The sequence below is a fragment of the Cajanus cajan genome, chromosome 7 (genome assembly GCF_000230855.2).
Source record: "Cajanus cajan strain Asha chromosome 7, NIPB_CcT2T_4, whole genome shotgun sequence".
NCBI classification, from domain to species: Eukaryota; Viridiplantae; Streptophyta; class Magnoliopsida; order Fabales; family Fabaceae; genus Cajanus; species Cajanus cajan.
The window spans coordinates 58152201-58174896 of record NC_138523.1 but is presented as its reverse complement, the minus strand read 5'-3'; the positions used below and the strand labels follow the sequence as shown (position 1 = coordinate 58174896).

The window sequence follows — 22696 nt, the reverse complement described above, 5'->3', positions numbered from 1 at the left end:
AAATACTCTCTTGAATCTTTCCTCTCTATGTATGATTTTTCTCAAGTGTGTAGATTGCTGAATCAATTGCAATTTGCTCCAAATGCTTGATGCCTTATATAGGCATTGAGAAGAAGCGTATGCACCCAGAATAAGGAAACCTGGAACAAAACAAGGAGCAAAAAAGAGGAAACCATGCATAGAATCATGGCCTAAAATCAAGGAAACGTGTTTTCCTTAAAACAGGAAATATGGAAGAAATTTGTGCCATAACTTTACAATCTCCACCTTGGCTCAAATTTAATAAGTTGCTCATCGCCAGATAAAGCCCCAGAGGGGCAATCATTTGTTGTAGAGACCAACCAAGCCCAAACAATGCTGAAACTTGGCATTCGGAAGTGGCTTAGTAAGCATATCTGCTGGATTCTCAGATGTATGTACCTTTTGTAGTAGAACTTCACCAATAGTAACAATATCTCGGATAAAGTGATGTTTAACATCTATGTGTTTGGTCTTGTCGTGGTAACGACTATTCTTAGTCAAATGAATGGCACTCTGACTATCACAAAATACAGTAAGAACATCTTGTGTGAGACCAAGTTCTTTGACCAAACCTCGGATCCAGAGAGCCTCTTTCACACCCTCTGTTGCTGAAACATATTCTGCTTCTGTTGTAGATAATGCTGCAATAGATTGAAGTGAAGCTTTCCAACTGATAGCAGAATTACAGAGAGTAAAAATGTAGCCAGAAAGAGATCTTCTTCTATCAAGATCACCACCATAATCCGAATCAACAAAACCTGCAACATTATTAGTTGTAGCTTTGTTTCTGTCAAACACCAAGCCAATATTACTAGTACCTTTAAGATACCGAAAAATCCATTTTACAGCACTCCAGTGATCCTTTCCAGGATTATGCATGTATCGGCTCACCATGCTAACAGCATATGCTAAATCAGGTCTAGTGCACACCATAGCATACATTAAACTGCCAACTGCACTAGCATATGGAACGTGTGACATACGCTCCATCTCTTCTTTTGTTTGTGGGCAAAGGTCTGAAGATAACTTGAAATGTGCAGCAAGTGGAGTAGAAACAGGTTTACAATTATTCATATTAAATCTGTCAAGTAATCTCTCAATATATTTTTGTTGAGATAAGAATAATTTACCAACTTGTCGATCTCTATGAATCTCCATGCCAAGAATTTTCTTAGCTGCACCTAATTCCTTCATCTCAAACTCATTATTGAGTTGAGCTTTCAATTTGCTGATCAAAGACTTGTCACGTGATGCAATCAACATATCATCAACATAAAGTAACAAGTATATGAAAGTTCCATCAGGAAATTGTTGAAAATAAATACAATCATCATATTTACTCCTGGAATAACCTTGCCCAATCATAAAGGAATCAAATTTTTTATACCATTGTCTGGGTGCTTGCTTGAGGCCATATAAAGATTTCTTTAATTGACAAACAAGATGCTCCTTACTAGGAACAACAAATCCCTCAGGCTGATCCATATAAATTTCTTCTTCCAGCTCTCCATGTAGAAAAGCTGTCTTTACATCAAGTTGCTCTAATTCTAAATCAAACAGAGCAACAAAAGCAAGCAAAATACGAATGGAAGTATGACGAACAACAGGTGAGAAAATCTCATTAAAGTCAATACCTTCCTTTTGATAAAAGCCTTTAACGACTAATCGCGCCTTGCATCTAGGATCTTCAACCCCTGGAATGCCATCTTTCTTCTTATAGATCCATTTACACCTTAGAGGTCGTTTGCCTTTGGGGAGCTTTGTCAAATTCCAAGTGTTGTTCTTGTGAAGACTTTCAATTTCTTCATTCATAGCCACTAGCCACTTAGCAGAATCAACACAAGAAACAGCTTCACTATAGCTGGCAGGTTCAACATCATCATTTACCTCTTGTGCAATTGACAATGCATAAGCAGTCAAATTGTCATCAGTGTATCTAGCTGGCAATTTTATCTGTCTTCTTGTCCTATCTCGTGCAATATTATATTCTTCCTGTTGCTGAATAGGATGATCATCACCATGATCATCAATGCTAGACTCAGTGGTAGAGGAAGATGGAACATCAACATTAGGAGCTATAGATTTTAACTCTAACTCCACCTTCTCGCTAGTACCTTGCAGATTATTAGTACTGGAAGAAGACACAGATGATTGTTTTCCAGAAGATAATAATGCATCCTCATTAAAAGTCACATCTCTACTAAGAATTAATTTTCGTGACTTAAACTCAGAACACCATAAACGATAACCTTTAGATTCAGATGCATAACCAAGAAATATGCACTTAATAGCTCTAGGAGCTAATTTTCCATCATTAACATGTGCATATGCAGGACATCCAAAAATTCTTAAATTAGAATAATCAATAGGATTACCTGACCAAATTTCTTCTGGAATCTTGAAATTAAGTGAAGAGTGTGGAGATCGGTTGATCAAGTAGCAAGCTGTAGATGCTGCCTCGACCCACAACTCACGTTGATGCCATAACCCAGCATTTGAGAGCATACAACGAGCTCTCTCAAGGATAGTTCTGTTTAAACGTTCTGCAACACCATTCTGCTGGGGTTTACCTGGAATGGTTTTGTGTCTAGCAATACCATGATTTGCGCAGAACTCATTAAAGTCACCTTCACAGAACTCCAATCCATTATCCGTTCTGAGCTTCTTGACTTTCTTTCCTGTCTGAGTTTCAACAAGAATTTTCCACTTCTTAAAAGTGGGGAATGTTTCATTTTTGTGCCTTAGAAAATAGACCCAGACTTTACGAGAAAAATCATCAATAATAGTCATCATATAACGGCATCCTCCATAAGATGGAACTTTAGAAGGACCCCAAAGATCAGAATGAATGTAATCAAGGGTACCTTTTGTGCGATGAGTTGCAGTGGAGAAGCTAACTCTTTTCTGCTTCCCAAAGACACAATGTTCACAAAACTCCAACTTACCGATGCCTTGATTACCAAGGAGACCTTGCTTGCTCAGAAGGTGCATGCCTTTTTCACTCATATGGCCCAGGCGCATGTGCCATAATTTGGTGGCATCTTTATCAGACATAGAAGATGAGACAGCTGCTGATCCTGTCACTATAGATCCTTGCAAGATATACAAACTACCAATACGGTTAGCTTTTAATAAAACAATAGCACCTTTTGATACCTTTAGAACTCCACCTTCAGCTGAATACTTGCACCCAAGAGACTCTAGGGTGCCAAGAGAAATTAGATTTCGCTTCAAGTCAGGAATAAAGCGAACATTGGAAAGAGTCTTGATAGTGCCATCATGAGTCTTGATCTGAATAGTACCTATTCCTGCAATCTTGCATTGGGTGTCATTACCCATCAAGACAACACCACTATCAACAGGTTCAAGAGTGGTGAATAAGTCCTTATAAGGACACATATGAAATGTACATCCAGAATCAAGAATCCATTCAGTTTTGCTCCTCTTATCAGAAGAGACAGATATCATAACATCACCATCAGAATCAGTTTCAACATTAGCAGCTTCAGCAGGATTTTTACCTTTTTCTTGCCTTTCTTGTTTCTTTTTCAAGATAAAGCAGTCGGAGATATCATGCCCAAATTTCTTGCAATAACGACAGGTTTTGTTGGATTTACGCCCTCTGGATTTGGATCTACTTTTCTTGTTACTGGTACTCCCTTTTTCTTGAGTTCTACCCCTGACACTTAAACCCTCACCCTTGTCCTCAGAGTGGATATCAAGATCAAACTTTTCTTTGGACAACAAATTAGATTTAACATCTTCAAAGGATAAGGTATCATTGTTGCTATACAACATAATTTCTTTAAAGTGTTTATAGGTAGAAGGTAATGAGACAATCAACAAAACAGCTTTATCTTCATCATCAATTTTAATTTCAATATTTTCCAAATCCATGATAATAGAATTAAACTCATTAAGATGAGATTGAATAGGAGTACCTTCGATCATACGAATCGTATATAGTCTTTCTTTGAGACGAAGCTTGTTTGCGAGACTTTTGGTCATATAAAGAGATTCCAATTTCAGCCACAAAGCAGCAGCGGTTGTTTCATTTGCTACTTCACGAAGAACCTCCTTGGACAAGCATAGTTGGATTGCTGAAAGCGCCTTTTCATCCAACTCGTCCCATTGCTCATCAGTCATGTTGACCGGCTTTTTGGCTTTTCCATCTAAAGCTTTCTTCAATCCATTCTGTGTAAGAACGACTTTCATTTGGACTTTCCAAATAGAAAAACAAATCTTGCCATCAAACTTCTCAATGTCAAATTTAGTGACGGTAGACATATTGAATCTCTAATTAAACAAGTAGCTCTGATACCACTTGTTGGGTATCAGAAAGAATGAGCGGAATGCGGAAGCACCGGATCAAGTTAATTAGAGATAGAGAGAAGTAAGTAGAGAGACAAGAAAAATAAATACACACCAAGTTTACGTGGAAACTCCAAAGACGGAGAAAAAACCACGGGCGATCAAGAGCAAGATAATTCCACTATGTAGAAAATAGGAGAGTACAAGAAGTTCTCTAATATCATGAGAACAAAGAGATAATCTCTCAAATATAGACTAAAAATACTCTCTTGAATCTTTCCTCTCTATGTATAATTTTTCTCAAGTGTGTAGATTGCTGAATCAATTGCAATTTGCTCCAAATGCTTGATGCCTTATATAGACATTGAGAAGAAGCGTATGCACCCAGAATAAGGAAACCTGGAACAAAACAAGGAGCAAAAAAGAGGAAACCATGCATAGAATCATGGCCTAAAATCAAGGAAACGTGTTTTCCTTAAAACAGGAAATATGGAAGAAATTTGTGCCATAACTTTACAGTATCCATAAGGAGATCTAACTAAAACAAAATTGTCATAGGGTACGTACTCGAGCTAGCTTGAAGAAGGGCGCCATGCCCATGATATTCATATATAAGCTATGCAGCATATAAACAAAACTCCTAACTCATTTTTGTTTTGCTTTGTTTTCCAGTACGATTTATATATGGCAAGGTAATTTTATTACTTATCAAACGATTTAATTTTAAAACTTACCACTTATATTGAAATTGGTTTTATATATCAAGTACTGATGAAGCCAATCAATAACCTGTTGTACAGATGTTGTATGATTATCTCATGTAAGAGTAAGACATTCCACATGAGTTTCGTGTAGCATTATTATGTGTGTAAATATCTTGATGTGTTGCTTTTGGCGAATTGGTACTAATAGCTGGGAATGACTAGATCAGCAAGTTCTAGGACAGATGCCGTTCTCCTCATCCCACTTTTTCTGATACACCGAATCTCCTAAATAGATTATGATAATAGTCTCAGTTAAGTACCATTAATGTCTTACATCTATTGGTGATTTCAATTTCATCACCACTAATTTCCACCGTGCATTCAAGACTTTAGGACCATCCCAACTCACAAATACCGTTCAACTTGTCCCCTTTGTTAAAGTAGAACGTGCCTATAACCCAAGAGCTTCGCATAAAGCAAATAGGCTGTTATTGCCACAAAGGAAAATGCTCTTGTGGGGACACCCACATTTCTTCAAAAAGCACCAAACATTGTTCTGCTAAAAAGGACTGGATACCACCATTTTTGCTTACACATAAGCCACGAGGACACTTCACGAGCGATGGAAAACTTGCAGATAAGATTGGCAAACAAAAAAAAAAAGTTCAAGTAATTGTGAGGTACGATGTTAGTGGTCGTGTGAGTATGTTACATTTTTTTTTTTGTTTTGTTTTTTCTGCTTTCTTTTAACTAATAACTTAAACTTACATATCAAAATTCATGTCAATGCAGACATGTAGTATAGTAGTCAATCAAGCTCTTTTTTTCAGAGAACAATTTTGGGTCCCATGTTTATCTCTTTGTTAAATAAAAGCCCCTAGAGAGTAGAGTGAAAGTACATGGGGAACCTTGAGCAGAGACCTCAACCAACTTTTTCTGCTAACTACTCTCATATGCACCGCAAATGTTTGTCTCCAACTTGACCACAGGAGCTTTTGGAACCATAGAAATTAGAAATTGACGTACCAACACTACTACTGCTACTTCCTCTGGAGCATGCATGTCAGGCCTTAAAAATATCTTCACTCTTTATCAGTTATCTCTCCCTCCTCTTTCACAGTGGAAAGAAAAGGATAAAAAGATCAAACGGATAGAAATTCGAATGGTCTTGTCTTGCTTTTGAGTTCCACAAGTACCAAAGGGCATATTGTTTATATTTCAAGTTTTTGAGTAAAAGAAAACTTTAGCTATTTCTGTCACATATTCTATTCTATGACGTTATTGAGTTAACAAGGTATATAAGCCGTTCATAGACATATAGCATCTCATCTGCAATAGTAATGGCATCTGCAAGACCACAATTGGAAATTTCTTCATTTGTTGAAAATAGGAGAGCTTATTTGACAACAACAATATGCATGCCTTAAGATAAGAATATACCTTTAAAAGTTAAATCAAATCAACTTTAAGCTATATTTGTCTCTAAGTTGTTATCCATATAAATATATCTGTATATATTATTATGTGGTACAAATTAAAGAGGCTCTTTATACCTTGTATCTTTCGTTGCTGCTTCCTATCCCGCAACCTGTAGAATTGTGTAACATTAGTAGGTTCGCTAACTCTAACTCTTGTAAGGTAGGTATATGAAAATTATTAACCATAAGAAACTTGTATCAGAAGTAGAAGAAAAAAGAGAAAATTGAAAGTTACGCGTGAGAAAGGGGTTTGGTGCCTCAGTTAAGTGAAAAAAACCTTTTCGGCGGTGTAAGTAATAAATTTCATATCTATTACAGGTGCACGCTAGGAAACATGACAATCTAACTTTTTTAAAAGTACAAGACAAGTCGGGGACATACACACATGTTTCACCTAAAATTTTGATATGTAGTCACTGTTAAAGACTTCTGATATAATCCAAAAAAAGGAATAAGTTATTTTCGCATACACTGGTCGTTGCAGTTGTTATAGCACTTTATTTTTTACTGGTAAGACTCCTAAATAGTTAATAATAGTGATTTGGTTTGTGGTTGTTAATTTGAAATTTTTTGAAAGAATGAAGAATATTTGATAAACTTGATCATTTAAAAGAGAGAAAAATGATTAGGATTGTTTATTAAAAGAAAAAAAAATGATGACGTAAGTGAGTGGAAGAAATTATAAATATCTTAAGCTTTTTTTGTGTGACAATTATATATTTTCAAGTTAGATATTAAGAATTTGGTAATAAGTGTTTTTCATGAAAAAGTGGATGGCTAATAATGAATATGTGTGGGTGTTGTTCTATAGTGTAGACTGACTCATGGTCAAGTGGGATGACTCAGGTCTTTTCAATTGAACCCTAAGAACACGCACCTTATGTTGGGTTGTCTAGAGTACTCTATTAATGGATCCCTCGCATAATTAAGGCCCCCACTACAAGGGAAGAGGTTAGAATGTACGCACCATGGGATTCAACTATAATCACCATGTTTATGACACATAATCACTCCAATCTTATAATAAATGATATGCTTATAATTATCTCAAATATGCTTATTTTCATGTACCACTCTATACCCTCTAGCTAGCTTCAATATTAGAGTATCTTTATAGTTTGATTAATTACTTTCTAGTTCCTGCACTTCATCATACTCGCCACCGAATAACACATTACTGTTCATAAAGGCACGCACACATATATAACTGGATTTATTCGATCATAAAAGCGTTATCAATTTTAACCAGTAACTAACAATATTTATTGGTGGTATAAACTTTGAATAACATTTTCTCAAACATTATTAATTGTAAACTTCATACTACTTTTAACAAGATTATTTTTATGATTATTTGTGATTCTACAGTACTATATATATATATATATATATATATATATATATAAACTTTTACATGTTTAGTGCATATATTATATTATTCATTCAAATAATATTCACCATTCATCGATTTTCAAGCTCTAATAAAGATATTTTTCAAACATTCAAACGGGAGCATGGCTAACTTAGACCTATAATTCGTTTTGTATGAGACATTAATCATCTCATTTCTTAAACTTTAGACATGGTTTACCTAAATTTCATCCTTCCTAACAAGCTAAAGTACATGGATCGATGCTTTTACCACTTTTTTTTTGCCCTGCAACTTTCCCACTTTTGGTTGTTGGCGTTGAGATCAAATGTGAAATCGCACATTAATTTCTTCTAAACTTGCACCAGTAGTTAACGACCCCACCCTACCCACCATTTAACGTCACGGAAAGCCGGATCGTGCGGCTTTGGATGAGTGTTCTTTTGTCGTCCTTTCTTTTTCGAACTTCCAAAGGTCTTGTTGTTGACTGAATGGTTACCATATCGCGTGGGAGAAAGTTCAAAGTGAACTTCGGAATCGGATTGTTGCACATGGAAATCCTTCATTGCTATTTATCATAAATTGGACTCTAGTTTTTCAATCACCCCACTTTAGTCACGTAATTAATCACGCATGGGTGTCAGGTGAAGCAATCAAGGTTTGCATGTCAAAGAAGTTGAAGACTCCGTCACTTTTATTTTTTTGGCTAAAAGGTTAAATGATTTCTAGGGCTTGAAAGAATTAAATCATTTGTATACGTAATGGCTGCATATATATATAGTGGACGCTTATATGTAACTAAACACACACACACACTTTTTTTTTTTAGCCAATCCCGTAGGCAATTAACGAAGAAACTTTTCGTAGCTAGGGTGATGACGACAATCTCGATATATCTTTATAGAAAGAAAGGCACTGAAGTGCCTAAGATAAGACATGCCAATACAGATCCGTGCCTTGATGAAACTTGTAGAGAAAGCTCTATCAAAAGCTAAGCACTTAAAAATAACATAATTAAGATTGTACGATATATGTGTAATGTTCCATGTTTTTTTTGACTACTTAAAATAAAGACTAATTGTAATTTATACAAGCATTCTTTTAAATAGGAAACAAAAGAGAACAGTAATTAATAATTCGCGCAATATGTACAATTGAGCGCAACACAACACCAAAAGGATTACAGAAATAATTCAGTCAATATAAATTTCAGTAAAACATCATTCTAATAATATTAAAAAGTATAATCTTATTAGACACAATTCTAACACATTACATTCAAATGTATGTCTAAAGTATTGAATGGGAACATTCATTTGTCAAAGCACAATCATGAAAACACATGAATTGACAAAGGTGATGAGAAAGAAAGACGAAGTCAAAGAAAATTATGTCCACAAAGGTTATGAATAAGGTTTTGTCATTGATTCAGAACCTTCGAAATAACAAAAATAGCATTGACTTAGGAAGGAATAAGGGTTTCAATGCCATTAACGTAGAGAAGAAGGTTTCAGAGGAGAAGCCTGAACAAAAATAGAGTTGGGCGAACATAAAAGAGGCAAATATACTCTACTTTTTAAGAGCATCTCGGATAAGATAGCTAATTTTGAATTCTTAACCCAATTTTTATGTGGGTCATTTAATACTGGATTTAAGATTTTTTTTTTTACTCCAATAGAACAACTTGAAATTTTAATTTAATTTATAGCCCCACATTTCATTATTTTTCTTTAAGTAAAGACATTTTTTTATTAATAATTAAGAACCAATTAATTATTGAGAACCCTTAAGAACAACTCTTAGACCGTGTCACCCATATTAGCACGCTCTAATGATAAAATTCATAAGAATCAATTCTTATATTTAAAAATGCAGTTGAAATCCCTTATTAGAGATGATCTAAGTTGATTGTATGAAGACTTGATGTTAAAAAAGTGCTTTCTAGATTAATCTTATTTTTGTACATAGGTTAAAGAATAACATATCTAAAATGTCTGGTTAAGAGTATCAAAAGTTGTAGAAGTATCAAAATTTTACATCGATTAAAAGTAGAAATTTCTCATAGAAGTAGAAGTCTCACATTAGTGAGAACTTCAACAGTTGGGAACGAAACCTTTCTCTCGAAACTTGTTAAACTCGAACCAACACCTCTACAAAATAGACAAACCAGTTGAACTACGTACCTTATATATATTGTGTGCAAATGAGATGTATTCTCATTTTTTATGTTTGTATGATTGTGTTTGAACTAAACGCTACTTGCAAGATTAGTACAAGTACAAGAAGATGTGTTAGATGAGGGAGAGACATAAAGAGGGATTTTTCTCTAATTAGTGTGACACTGAGGCAAGGAATTAGTTTTAATATTTTAACAGATTTCATTTGGAATATAGCTCTTTTTGTTTAATTGTTAGAATTTTGTTAAAAAAAAGTAATTTGTGTCTTATTTTAATTTTATATATGTTGTTTACTATGTTGTTTAATAAAGTTGTTGGAATAGATTGTGAACTCTTTTATTGAATATTAATGCTTAAAAAGTTTATTTTTTTATGAAAGGTTTTTAATTAATTTTTTAATTATTTAAATTCTTTTGTTTAATTATTTCAAATGCGAAGAGATGCAACAACGAAAAAAATAGTAATGCGATGTCAAAAATATGATGAGATGAGAGGAAAAGAGCGTAGGTGAAAAACATTTATTAACCTAAAAAAATTGTTGTGTCAATTATTTTTATAATCAACATAGAAAGTTTTGACTTTTAATATCAATTATAAAATAATTAACATAAAAAGTTAAGAATTTCTATGTTGTTAAGATTTATGACAGGTCTAAAATTGACATAAAAAATATTTTTATCCATTATTAAAAGTGTCACGCACACTAGTACATGAATGTTACCGTAATCCAAGAATTCCCTAGTCATTTTACTTGAAAATGATAAATATAAGGTTTAAATACTCCTTTTATCACTCTAATTTCATATACTTTAATTTAACTTGGTTTTTATAATTAAACATTTTCATTTTAACCTTATACATACATATTTATTTTTTAGTTTTTAATGTCCATTTGTTTTAGAGATTAAAAAATAAAGTCTATAAAATTATAAAAATTAAAATAAAACAAAAATGATGTATAAAAGAATATGAAAATGAAATATTTTTAACCATAAGACTAAAATGTAATATTTATAAAATCATAAGAACCAAATGATATTTAAATCTAAAAATAAACATTAATAATTAAATTAATCTTATTATAAATGATTAATATATCAAAACACAAGCCATGTGACTATTTTAACTTTAAATTTTTTCGATATATTCTTGTATAGATATATTGTTGAGAGAGTGAAAAGACGAGTCTAATTGACTATTAAATAAAATCATATTTATGATGATAGGAGTTGGAATAACATTTTTAGATTCAAACTTTATTGTTATTATTATAATTATTAATGATAAAAAAAAATATCATATTAAGATTAACAAAAGTCTTACAACATTTTTAAGTAATCATACAACCATTAAATTAATTAATTATATTTAATCCTAACTATTCACATGTAGTTTTCAAATATACTCTTCACACTCTCATACAACATATATGAATGGTTAATATTTAATGTAAAGCAACATTTTATAAACTCATAGTATTTGTGTGTTTGATTTTAATCATTTTTTATACGTCAATTTAAGATAAAATTTAACCATCAGTATTTATTGTTTTTTACTTTCATGTAAAGAAAAATCATTAAATAATTCTCATTTATATAAAGCAATTTAACGACAAAGACTTTAAAATTGTATAATGGAAGGATACTGCACAACTTAAAATCAATTTTATCTATGAATCTCTTTGAATAATTTTTTTTCTATAAACATTTATATATAGTATGATGGAAACTTATATGACGAAAATTCTATAAATTAATTTATACATAAATTAATTCTAATTTTTGAATAAGTTTATTTCAATTTTTTCCTTTTTTTTAATTATTACGGAGAAAATTATTTAAACAAATCCTGTATCGTTTGGCCTTGATGAATCACCTTTTATGATAAATGCTTATATATTAGTTACAAAAACCGCTAACAGAATGTTTTAGACAAAATTTCAAATGAAGTATAACACAGATATAGGGTTTGATTAAATAATTTTCTTCGTAATCTATTTTTCTCCATAGAATTCACAGGAAAGAAGGGTAGAACATTTTTTAAGTTCATGATAGCACAGATACTATTTGTGTTCATGATTCATGTGATACAGCGAACAAGATTCAAAAGTCACAGATTTTATCCTTGTAACATGTTATATACGCTATATTTTTTACTCTCCTTTTCCCGCATTAAAATGAATTTCTCTGCCATGATTAATCTACTTTTTCCCAACCATGCATATACCAATTGGAAGCAAAAGGTCCAACAAAAATGATTATACCTAATGCGTCCGATTCAAAAAGCAAGACTTTCATGCATTATTACTCTTGCGGTAAACAACTTGCGTATTCTATAATGTCAAGCGCTGTATATAATTAATTATAATTTACATTTCTTCATCTGGTTTAATCAAGCTTCATACCAAAATTAGAGTTTTTCTATTCTTACATATATTTTTTACAATTTATTTCTCTTCTCTTCCTATCTTTCTCTTGATTATAGAAAGATATGTTAAAAGTATGAATATGAATAGAGTTTCTTTTAAAAGTTAAAAATTAATTGTAACCAACTAACTGCCTCCAAACAAGTACTCCCATTGCGATAACATGGGGAAGCCAATCAATATCCAAGTTTGTGGGGAAGGAGAAAAAGAAAGGGAAAAAAAATCATGTCTTAGTCAGCTTCCAACTCCTACAATGTCCCTTTACATCATAGTTGTGAAATCCTTGTTGACCAATAGTGTAAAGCTTTGGTACGTAAAGACAGAATTTCGGAGTTTAGTAATTTGTAAAAGTCACTATCTGCTATAACAAACAATCATGTTTTCATTTAGATTGGGTATGATGTCTAGTACATTGAGCGTAATGGCTGAGCAATTCTCTCTTAATTAACTTCACCATCAAGCTCAAACCAATTAAAATGAGGACAAATGACTTCCCCGTTAAGAGAACCAATTAAATTTCATGGTCCCAAGCTACATGCATGCTTGTGGAGGGCTATCTTTTTTTTTTTTTTGAAAATGGTACAAGAAAAAGAGAGATTGAAAGGGAAAAAATAAAAAATGAAATGAAAAAAAAAAGGATATGGTAATAATAACTTCTTTATTATGCTCAAACTTAATCATGTCTCTAAATGGATTAAAGTGACTAACAAGGAACCAAAAGATGGTTCAACTTATTTGCTGTGGCTTTCCCTTTTCATTTTACGGGTTAAAGTTAATTAACAAGAAAGCTTGACTATTAATTAGTTGGTGACTTGCGTGTGTAATTAAGCCATGTTAGATTAACTTAGGAATTCAATAATAGTAGGGTCTATATATATCGGATTCACAGCTAATATTGTGTCAATTCGATGGTACTGTAAAGGTGGGGGATTGAGCTAGATTTTTCTAGTTTCTTTCCTCACCAACCACTAAAGGATAATTAATTCTACAATGTCTAAAAGCTCTAAAGAAGTAACAAGCTTTTCTAACTGCTCATGTTATCAAATATATATATCATCATGGTTCTGAAATGAATCAACCTTTTTGTTCTTCCACGCACGAAAATTACTTATTCAAGCGAACAAAAATAAGAGAAATTAAGGAACAACCGAAAGCATATCCAACCCCGCAATAAAATCTCAAATATATACTCATATTCTTTGCTTGACCACCCTTGCGGAAACCAACTCCACCTGTCTCCAACTAAGATAAATTAAAACCAAGATTATGGCTAAGCTAGGCAGATATAGAATCATCCACCTTAACTTTTGATTAAAGTGACCAAATCTTCTTTTGGGTTTGACATGTTTGAATTAAAGATCTCGATGTATATATAATGGGTGGGAAAAGCACCGACCTTGCGTTATCCTAAATACATTAAATATACATTGATCAATTTCTGAACTTCACTTTAAGTCATCAAAAAGATATAAAGATTGAGAATTTTGGGAATATACCACTTGTCAACATGACCGTTTCTTGCTAGCTCGTCACTCTCTCCCCCAAAGTTTATTCGTTTCTCCGTTAAGAAAGTTTTCTTCAGATTTAATTTGAGACCTCAAATTATTTCTTTACAAGTGTTACATTACACTATATATCTTTTTAATAAACAGTGAAAAAGGTACTGATGTTAACAAGTTACCACACATCAATTTGTATTACACACAACAAATGGAATCTTTTTATTAAAAAATAGAACACTTATTACATATTAATTTGTACATTTTTTAATATAATAAATAAGTAATTTATTTTGCAATTATAAATTTCCAATTTTAAATATTAGTAACAGGTTTGTCTTACTCTTACCCACAAGTCTCTTCAGAGTGAAAAGTGATTCTTGTCTATTATTTTCTCAACAAATAAATACTCAACTTCCATGTGTTTGGACAGCAACCTACAGATATCAAAGCTTGTTCAGTGAATTATGGAAGACAACGAAAGATTGTTGAGTTTGAATCGAGTACTAGTTTTTTAATCGGCTCATCCACATTGCATTTTTCACACATTATTCTGCTTGTTATATTGGTCCCACATTTTATCAACTCTTCTATTCAAGAAGAAAATTAATAAGGTACCAAAAGACCATCGAAGGGTTGAATTAAGCTTTTAGCGTCTAGAAATATTGCAATAATATTTCACGTTCTTTGAGAGACACAAAGATCTTAAAAATCGATTAAGGGGGCAATGGAATTAATACATCAATCTTCATCGGAGATTCACTTTCTCTTTCTTGCATGGTTAATGTTATTGAAGCATATTAACCATTTAGGTAACAAGGGACACAATTATTTGCTTTTTCATTGATGTCTCCAATCAGCTATAAGGTATTCGTGTTTAATAAGGCATCAAATGTGGTATCATAACGTAGTGACAGAAAGAAACAGACCAGTTATCATGCCCTCCTCCCAGCATATGTTGCACAAATTAAATTTTTACCCAGAAACTTCCCGTTTACACTTGAGTAAAATTTCATAATTATTGTTGAAAAATTTGTTTTCAAAGCATTCCTAGGATCGTGTCATTGCTCAATAATAGACATGGAGCTTCATATGTTGTGACCACGTGATTCTGACAACATTGTTATTCTCACGATCAGCGCCTCTTTTAACCGTTGATCGAAGGACACAGAAGCAATAAAAGCAATGAAAGGAAGGTAAAAAAATTGCGTACCACGATCTGCATAATATGTGCAGAAATGTATCTAACATAATAAATAGAGAAGACTCGCATCAAATCTATATTCATGGCTAACAACATTTTAAAAAGTGATTTGTTACGATAGTAGCGTTAAGGTTTTTGGGATCTTATTTTGACAGTAATTATAGCTACATCATCACATTTATCTGCATTTTTTTTTGGTAACATTAAAAAATCACGACAAAACCATGATTAAGACTACAATTTAAAACCTTAGTGGCTAAGCTAAATATGCATATAGATATGTTCTAGTATATAACAAGCTTTGAGAGCGATTACCATACGTTGGGATGCTTTATCTTTTTGTCATTTTTCACATCAATTAAGTACAATACTTTCAAAGACCGATCATCTGAATACAAATTTTGTCCTACTAAGCCTGTGTTTGGTTTCACGTTTGAAACGTGAAAAATCACGTTTAACGTGAAGCTACACATTGTAGCTTCCACGTTAAACGTGATTTTTCACGTTTCAAACGTGAAACCAAACACGCACTAATTAAAAATTACAGCTGAAATTAAGATTTGTCAAATTGCATAGTACTTGTCTGTTTTATTTTAATTCTTGTATTTTTCATTCATTAGAAAAATACATGTTTCAATAAAAAACATTATAGCTAAAAATTAATTTTGACATACATTCTTATTAATGATATTGAGAAAAAAAAAAACTCAAGTCCCGCCAACCCTAGATCATTAAAAAGGATCATCCATAATTTATTCATGTACCAAGCCCAATAGTATTGGACGTGAAGGGATGTATTGGAAAAAATTCAAGTCTCATGTCGATTAGAGATTAGGTAATTAAATAATATATAAATTAAAAACAACTCTCACCTTACAAGCCGATTTTGTAGGGTTGAGTTAGACTCAAATCCACTATACTATGAGATTTTAAAGCAATTTATTAAAAAATTTTGCTTTGCTTCAAAACAATGGCATACATTGATTGTAGTACTTTCTGTGTAAAACGTGTCTAAACATAGTTTGGTTTTGATATAACAAGTGAATTAATTAATGTTGTATCCTGCCGGTCCAAGTCTAACCTCTTTTATTTATTTTTCATCATAAGAATATATGTGGTTAAAATATTAATATCCTAGTAAATAAGCCAAAGCCAGACTTCAAATCTTCAACACGATAAAATAAGAGTTAATCATTTATACATTGTCAGTGTAAAAAAATTTTACACTGACAACCAATTATGACATGACACAATTAAAAAATATAATTGATTACTAGTGTAAATTTTTTTTACACTGAATATAAGTGATTAACTCATAAAATAAATGTCATATTCGGTCACTCTTCCCACTACAGAATGTTGTAGTCACGATCCAAATATCTAAGCATCAACATATATACGAATGGATGTTTGAATTCTTTTTAATCTAGTTGTTTGCGCACTAGCAAGATTTTTGCTATTATAAAATGTAACCGATGAAAAGGAAAATTATGTATTTTCTGTTTACTGAAAGGTATAATAGCATCTCTTGTCATGTGGTGAAATTAATGGACCACAATGTGCTCAATAAAAATCAGCGCACCGATCCCATGCTGAATTACACATATATCATTTATCGATGATACTCGATTGTTGCAATACTTTTGATATATATAAGTGTGTTCACACGTTGATAAGAAAACAGTTACTTATATAAGTGACATCTGTTTCCTTATTACATACAAATTAACTCTAGTATAGTGTAATTGGTTAATTTCTTAGATTTAAGGTATGTACTGTCTTTAAAGTTGCTCTAATTGGTTTGATTAATTAGGAAGAGTTTCTTAATTGCATAATTGAAGATATGAATGTAGATTGGATGTGATGTGGAAATATTTGAATGGTATATGAGCAGTTGTATATATGCGTAGTAAGTGAAATAATTAGTTTGAAAAAATAGCAATTAAATATGAAAAATGTACAATATATGAAGGTGAAAGAGGCATATGTAGGGCGCGTGAAGCCTGAACAAAGAGACGGTTACACTCACTTAATTTCAAGCTGAGCCGAGCCGGTTAGAGAGAAGAGGGCGCAGCTGGAGCGAGGCTAAGGTGCAAGTCCAAGCCCCATGCATCATCAAACTTGGGCCCACCGTCCCCTTTGGAGAACCTACTCAAAGAGGGCCCATCAATCCTAGCATGGTGGGCCCGGGCCTGAACCTGCACCGTTGACAAAGCTAATGAGGAATCCCCTACAACGCCAACACAGGGGAACATCCCTGCACCCACTGGTTTCACACCCACGTTGCTATTATTATTATTATTATTATTATTATTACTGTTACTGTTAATACTACTCAACGCATTCGCCGACGGGAAGGCGCAACCGTGCGACACTGACACGTGGAAGGGAGGAGGCGCGGCACGTGGCGGCACGTACACCCACGAGGGCGGGGCCGCCGGGACCACCACGGTCCCCGGCGGAGCCAGCAGGTGCGGCGGAGGGGCGAAGGCCGAGATCATCGGGTTTCGCACGAACGAAACGGCGGCGTTTCGGGTTGCTTGCAACTGCGCACGCTTGAGCTGTTGACGCTCTTTCTTGTGCGCGTTCTGGTGGCCGCCAAGTGCTTGTGAATTTGCGAACTCTCGGCAGCAGTATTGGCACTCGTATTTCCGGTCGGCGGAGGAAGGAGGTCCGTCGGCGGCACCGGCTGCGGCGGATTCCGGCGAGTGAGATGGGGAAGGGGAGGTGGAGGTGGAAGTGGCCTTGGTGGGTGTGTCTTCCCCGTCATCATGCATGACGACCTCGTCTTCCATGGTGATGTCTTCGTGGACGCTGAAACCAAAGAGCTTCAAGGCCGTTGGGGAAGTGGGGTTTGGTCTTTGAGTTTTGTAGTCAAGTTGGGTGTCCATGGAGAAGGGGGAGTGAAAGTTTGTGTGGAACAACAAGGGTTAATGTGTTTGTATTAAGGAGTAGTTTGTTGCATGTGTTGGGGTCTATTTATACCCAGGATTGGATCAATGGGTTTTGACAAAAAGCAAATTTTGTGTAGAAATTTAGAAATAAAGGGTCACGAAAGTGGGGTCCTTGCGGATGTCCCAAGGAGAAGAAAGTGTGTGAAAATATGGGAACACCACCCTAGAAGAAGACCCACAGGAAGGCACCCAAAGGCTTGGAATTTGTCTTTTCATACAGTTTTTATCTCCATTTCCCTTTTTACTCCTTTTTCAAATTACAGACCCTATGTTCATTTGGCCATCTCTTATTTCACTTACATTATAAACTCAGTTTTATCTTAATTTTATTTTCAGATTCGGATCCAGTTAAAAGATACATTATTTAGCAAAGTTTATTTAAATTTAAGTTTGGATTCCAAACATGCATATAATCAGCCTTATTAAATCATCACACTTTTAATCAATTATTTGACTGGTGAACAGTTTGGAATAAAATAAACAAGAAAAACATATTTAATAGATGCAAAAAATGGGAGAGGGAGAGAATGAGGACGAGGATTGAGAATGTGATGCATGTGATGGGAGTATGGCACGGGATAAAAGTTTTGTATAATTTTTTTTTCATAAACATGATTCAATATTTTAAAATTAATAATTAATGATTAATTTAAATCTATGAGACCTAATTTTTATTAATCAAATATTATTTTAACACAAATAAAAATTAAATTTAAAAGTATTAAATTGACTCTTATATTTTAGCACAGAACTTATAATATGATTGGCTTTGGAGAGGAGCCATATATTATTATTCATTCTTTCCTTAGCTTCACACACTTCTCCCTCGTGTATGTACGAGGCACTGTATGTGTATAAATTATGCATATTAGGTGTGACTCACTAAAAAATAAATGGTAGCTATTTTGAAGGGCAACTCATAGTCTCGACAAATCAACTTGCGTTTGGTGAATTATTTATATATAGCAATATCAAAGGCATTAAACTAGCTGACTAACTCATTCAAAATTTATTAGACAGTTGGACCCATTGCTTCCTTTATCATCCCAACCCATCACATATTTTAATAATTTGTATGTCGTATAACCTATAAAAGTAGAGAGAGAAAGTGTCATTGGAATCTCTCTTCTATGAATTAGGGTTGGGGTGATTTTAAGCTTATTAAATTAAAACTCCGTGAGAATATAAGTACTATGCTAAAAATATATCTACATTTATACATGTTTAATTTTGACTCGTGTCTAATAAGCGTTCCTATAATAAGAATTTTTCAACAGGTTAGAAAAGTTGTTTGGCAATTGTTTCACCCTTAATTTCATGCATTTGAACGTTGAGTTAGATGGCCAATCAAAGCTTAGCATCTTCCATAATCAACTGATAAACATTTGCTAAAGTTCTGACTCAACTCAAACTTCAGCTCATTTGTGACCCAATTCATCTATGACACGTACACATATATCTCTCCATAATGCTCATGCCACGCTTTTCCTCCATGACTTTATTTAAGATTATTAAACTATTAATTAATCAAATTAACATCAACTCAGAAAACAGATGTTCCATTTGAAATCGAAAATTCTCTTTATGGGATAATTTTGTAATATCATACACATATATATATTCTTTCATTTAAAACATATATTATTCATGAAGGAACGAAACCCAATAAACCACCGTGAAGCCCATGTCTCTATCCTCCCACCCTGGCTTCTGCTGACTCCAACTAATTCTGCAGCTGATACAAGAATTATGAAAGCAATTGAATGTCCCAAAATTAGATATATTGAACGCTTCCATACCTCATTAGTTTATTTTATTTCTTTCCCTTTTTAGCTTAAATTCTTTCACAGTATCACTAACCTGTATCTTATCACGTGAATGAAAAATACAAATAATACAATTATTTAATAAAATTTGCACAAATTGATTTATCTGAAAATAATAAACTGTAAGCCGACACCTTCACCCACCACCATCGAACATATAAATATATATGTCTCTATAAAAAGTGGAAGGGGCCCTACAAGAGAGATAGAGAGAAGAGGTTTTTTCATAGTATGATAGCATCCAAGATCCTAAAACCAGACCATATATGGCGCTCAGATCTAATTAACACCGCCCCACTAATCACTGCAGCATGACCCACGTGTCAACATCATATTCACTCATCCCCTATACATAACATCTCATGTTAGATACGCTTTTGTTTCACATGATTTTTCTTAACACCGTTTTTGTCTTATAATGACTGCGGTTCAAATTTATATAAATACATATATATATATATATATATATATATATATATATGAAAAACACCCGTTTGACATTTTTTTATATTAATATTAGAGAAATATGTTATCAATATTTTTCTGATCATATTATATCAAATATCTTTATCCGTTCACATTATTCCAACTTGGATTCCTCTTACAGATGCCATCACTTGCCATGATGGCAATTTAGTGAATAAAGTCAAAGCTACAAGAATAAGCTTGGAGCATGGCTCTGTGACTCATACTAAGTTTTAGATATGGACATGAAGAAAAAAAGTGGACACCTTTACTTATTGTACACTTCCCAGTTGGCTTGTCTGAAAGGGCATTTTAATGTTATGACATGAAGGGTATTGAATTGAATATTATAACGTTCAGGTGTGTGTTTGCGAAACTTAGGGTTTGGGTCCCCACCATTACGTGTTGATGATGATGAATTATTGTTTATGATGTTTGCGTGATTGACGTTGAAATCTATATAATTTATATATTGGTTTTCTAGCTTTGAGAGAGATCTCTGCGAATCTTACTAACTCCGAGAGAGTGAGAGCGAGAGCGAGAGCTTTTTGTAGGCTTGTAATCTCCCACTTAAAAAGCATAATTAATCATAATCATAATACTTATTCCAATATTTATCATACTAATTAAAAATATAAAAGTAAAGCTCTTCAATTCTAAAGTCTTCGTCACAACTCCTAAGGTGACCCACCTTGTCCCCTCCCTTCAATATGCGTTATATTTTTAAACCATTCCCTCCAAAGTAGTCAAATTTCCTCTCATGTAAGAAAAACAAATATCTGTAATATCCCTTGACACATATCACCCTTGCAGTAATGTTTATATTCCTTTTTAGTTGCTGCTAGATTCGTCATAATAAATTATCATTGGCATAATCTTCCAGTCGCTTCAAATTAAAAAGATGAGAATTCGTTTGTGTCAAAATGGGTCGAATTCAGTGAACTTAATAGATACAACTAATCCAATATCAAATGAGTTGGACAAATAAAATTTAGACCCAAAATTATTTTTGTTATACTTTTTGTATACAGGGGTCAGGAGTGTTGGGAAAAGAAGCCTACATCAGCATAAACACACACACACACGAAAGAAACAAAAATAGAAAAACAAACTCAGAAATTAACGTGATTCGGCACTTCATGCCTACATCCACAAACAACTTATTTTATTTCTCCACTTACAATTTTTACAAGGATAAAATTACAAATCTTCACACAATTTTTGCACGGAAAAATTGCAAAGTCTCTCTTAACACACAACTACCCAAGTTCCCAATACACCCAAAGACTAGTGTTGTGGTGAGTAGACCCAAATTATCACTCCTTATTTATAGTAGTAGTCTACCACTTCCATTCTTCAAAACTACTCGATATGGAACTTTGGAGGATACCCACACACTTTGGGCACAACATATCTTCCCTTCATCCAAAGTCTCACATTAATCCATCATCATTCACAAGTTTTCTGGTAAATCTTGGAAACCATCATTCACAAGTTTTATGGCGAAACTTGGAAACCCTCATTCACAAGTTTTATGACGAAACTTGAAAAACCCTTTCTCACAAGTTTTCCGGCGAAACTTGGAAATCCTCTCTACACAAGTTTTATAGCGAAACTTGAAAACCATCTTTTCACAAGTTTTTTTGGCGAAACTTGAAAACCATCAAAACCATCTTTTCACAAGTTTTTTTGGCGAAACTTGAAAACCATCTGGTACACTGCTTCTCTTCCTCCCTTCACCAACCTGACTCTGATACCACTTGTTGGGTACCAAAGGCAAAAGAAAAACTTTCACCAGCGGAAGCACACACACGAGAGAAACAAAAATAGAGAAACAAACTCAAAAATTAACGTGGTTCGACACTTCATGCCTACATCCACAAACAACTTATTTTATTTCTCCACTTACAATTTTTACAAGGATAAAATTGTAAACCCTCTCACACAATTTTTGCACGGAAAAATTGCAAACTCTCTTGACACACAACTACCCAAGTCCCTAATACACCCGAAGACTAGTGTTGTTGTGGTAAGTAGACCCAAATTACCACCCTTTATTTATAGTAATAGTCTATCACTTCCCTTCTTCAAAACTACTCGATGTGGGACTTTAGAAGATACCTACACACTGAGCACAACAAGAACTGAGTACCCGCTAACCCAAAATTTGAAAAATGAAAAAGAAAAATTATGTGATGATGAGGAAGGATGAGAATATATATAAATAACAAGTTTCAATGTTTTATGTGAGGAGATTTTTTTT

At 33.5% G+C, this 22696-nt stretch overlaps 1 protein-coding gene across 1 annotated transcript; it reads right to left on the bottom strand.

The window, feature by feature from the left end:
• Positions 1-17110: 17110 nt before the first annotated feature.
• LOC109795433 (C2H2 and C2HC zinc fingers superfamily protein) lies at positions 17111-18256 on the bottom strand. Its single transcript, XM_020354938.3, has one exon. The coding sequence runs from the start codon at positions 18077-18079 to the stop codon at positions 17243-17245; it is 837 nt and encodes a 278-aa protein (XP_020210527.2). The 5' UTR covers positions 18080-18256; the 3' UTR covers positions 17111-17242.
• Positions 18257-22696: the final 4440 nt, after the last annotated feature.

Coding starts and splice junctions, on each gene's coding strand:
- LOC109795433 (XM_020354938.3), bottom strand. CDS start 18,079: ATGGACACCCAACTTGACTACAAAACTCAAAGACCAAACCCCACTTCC.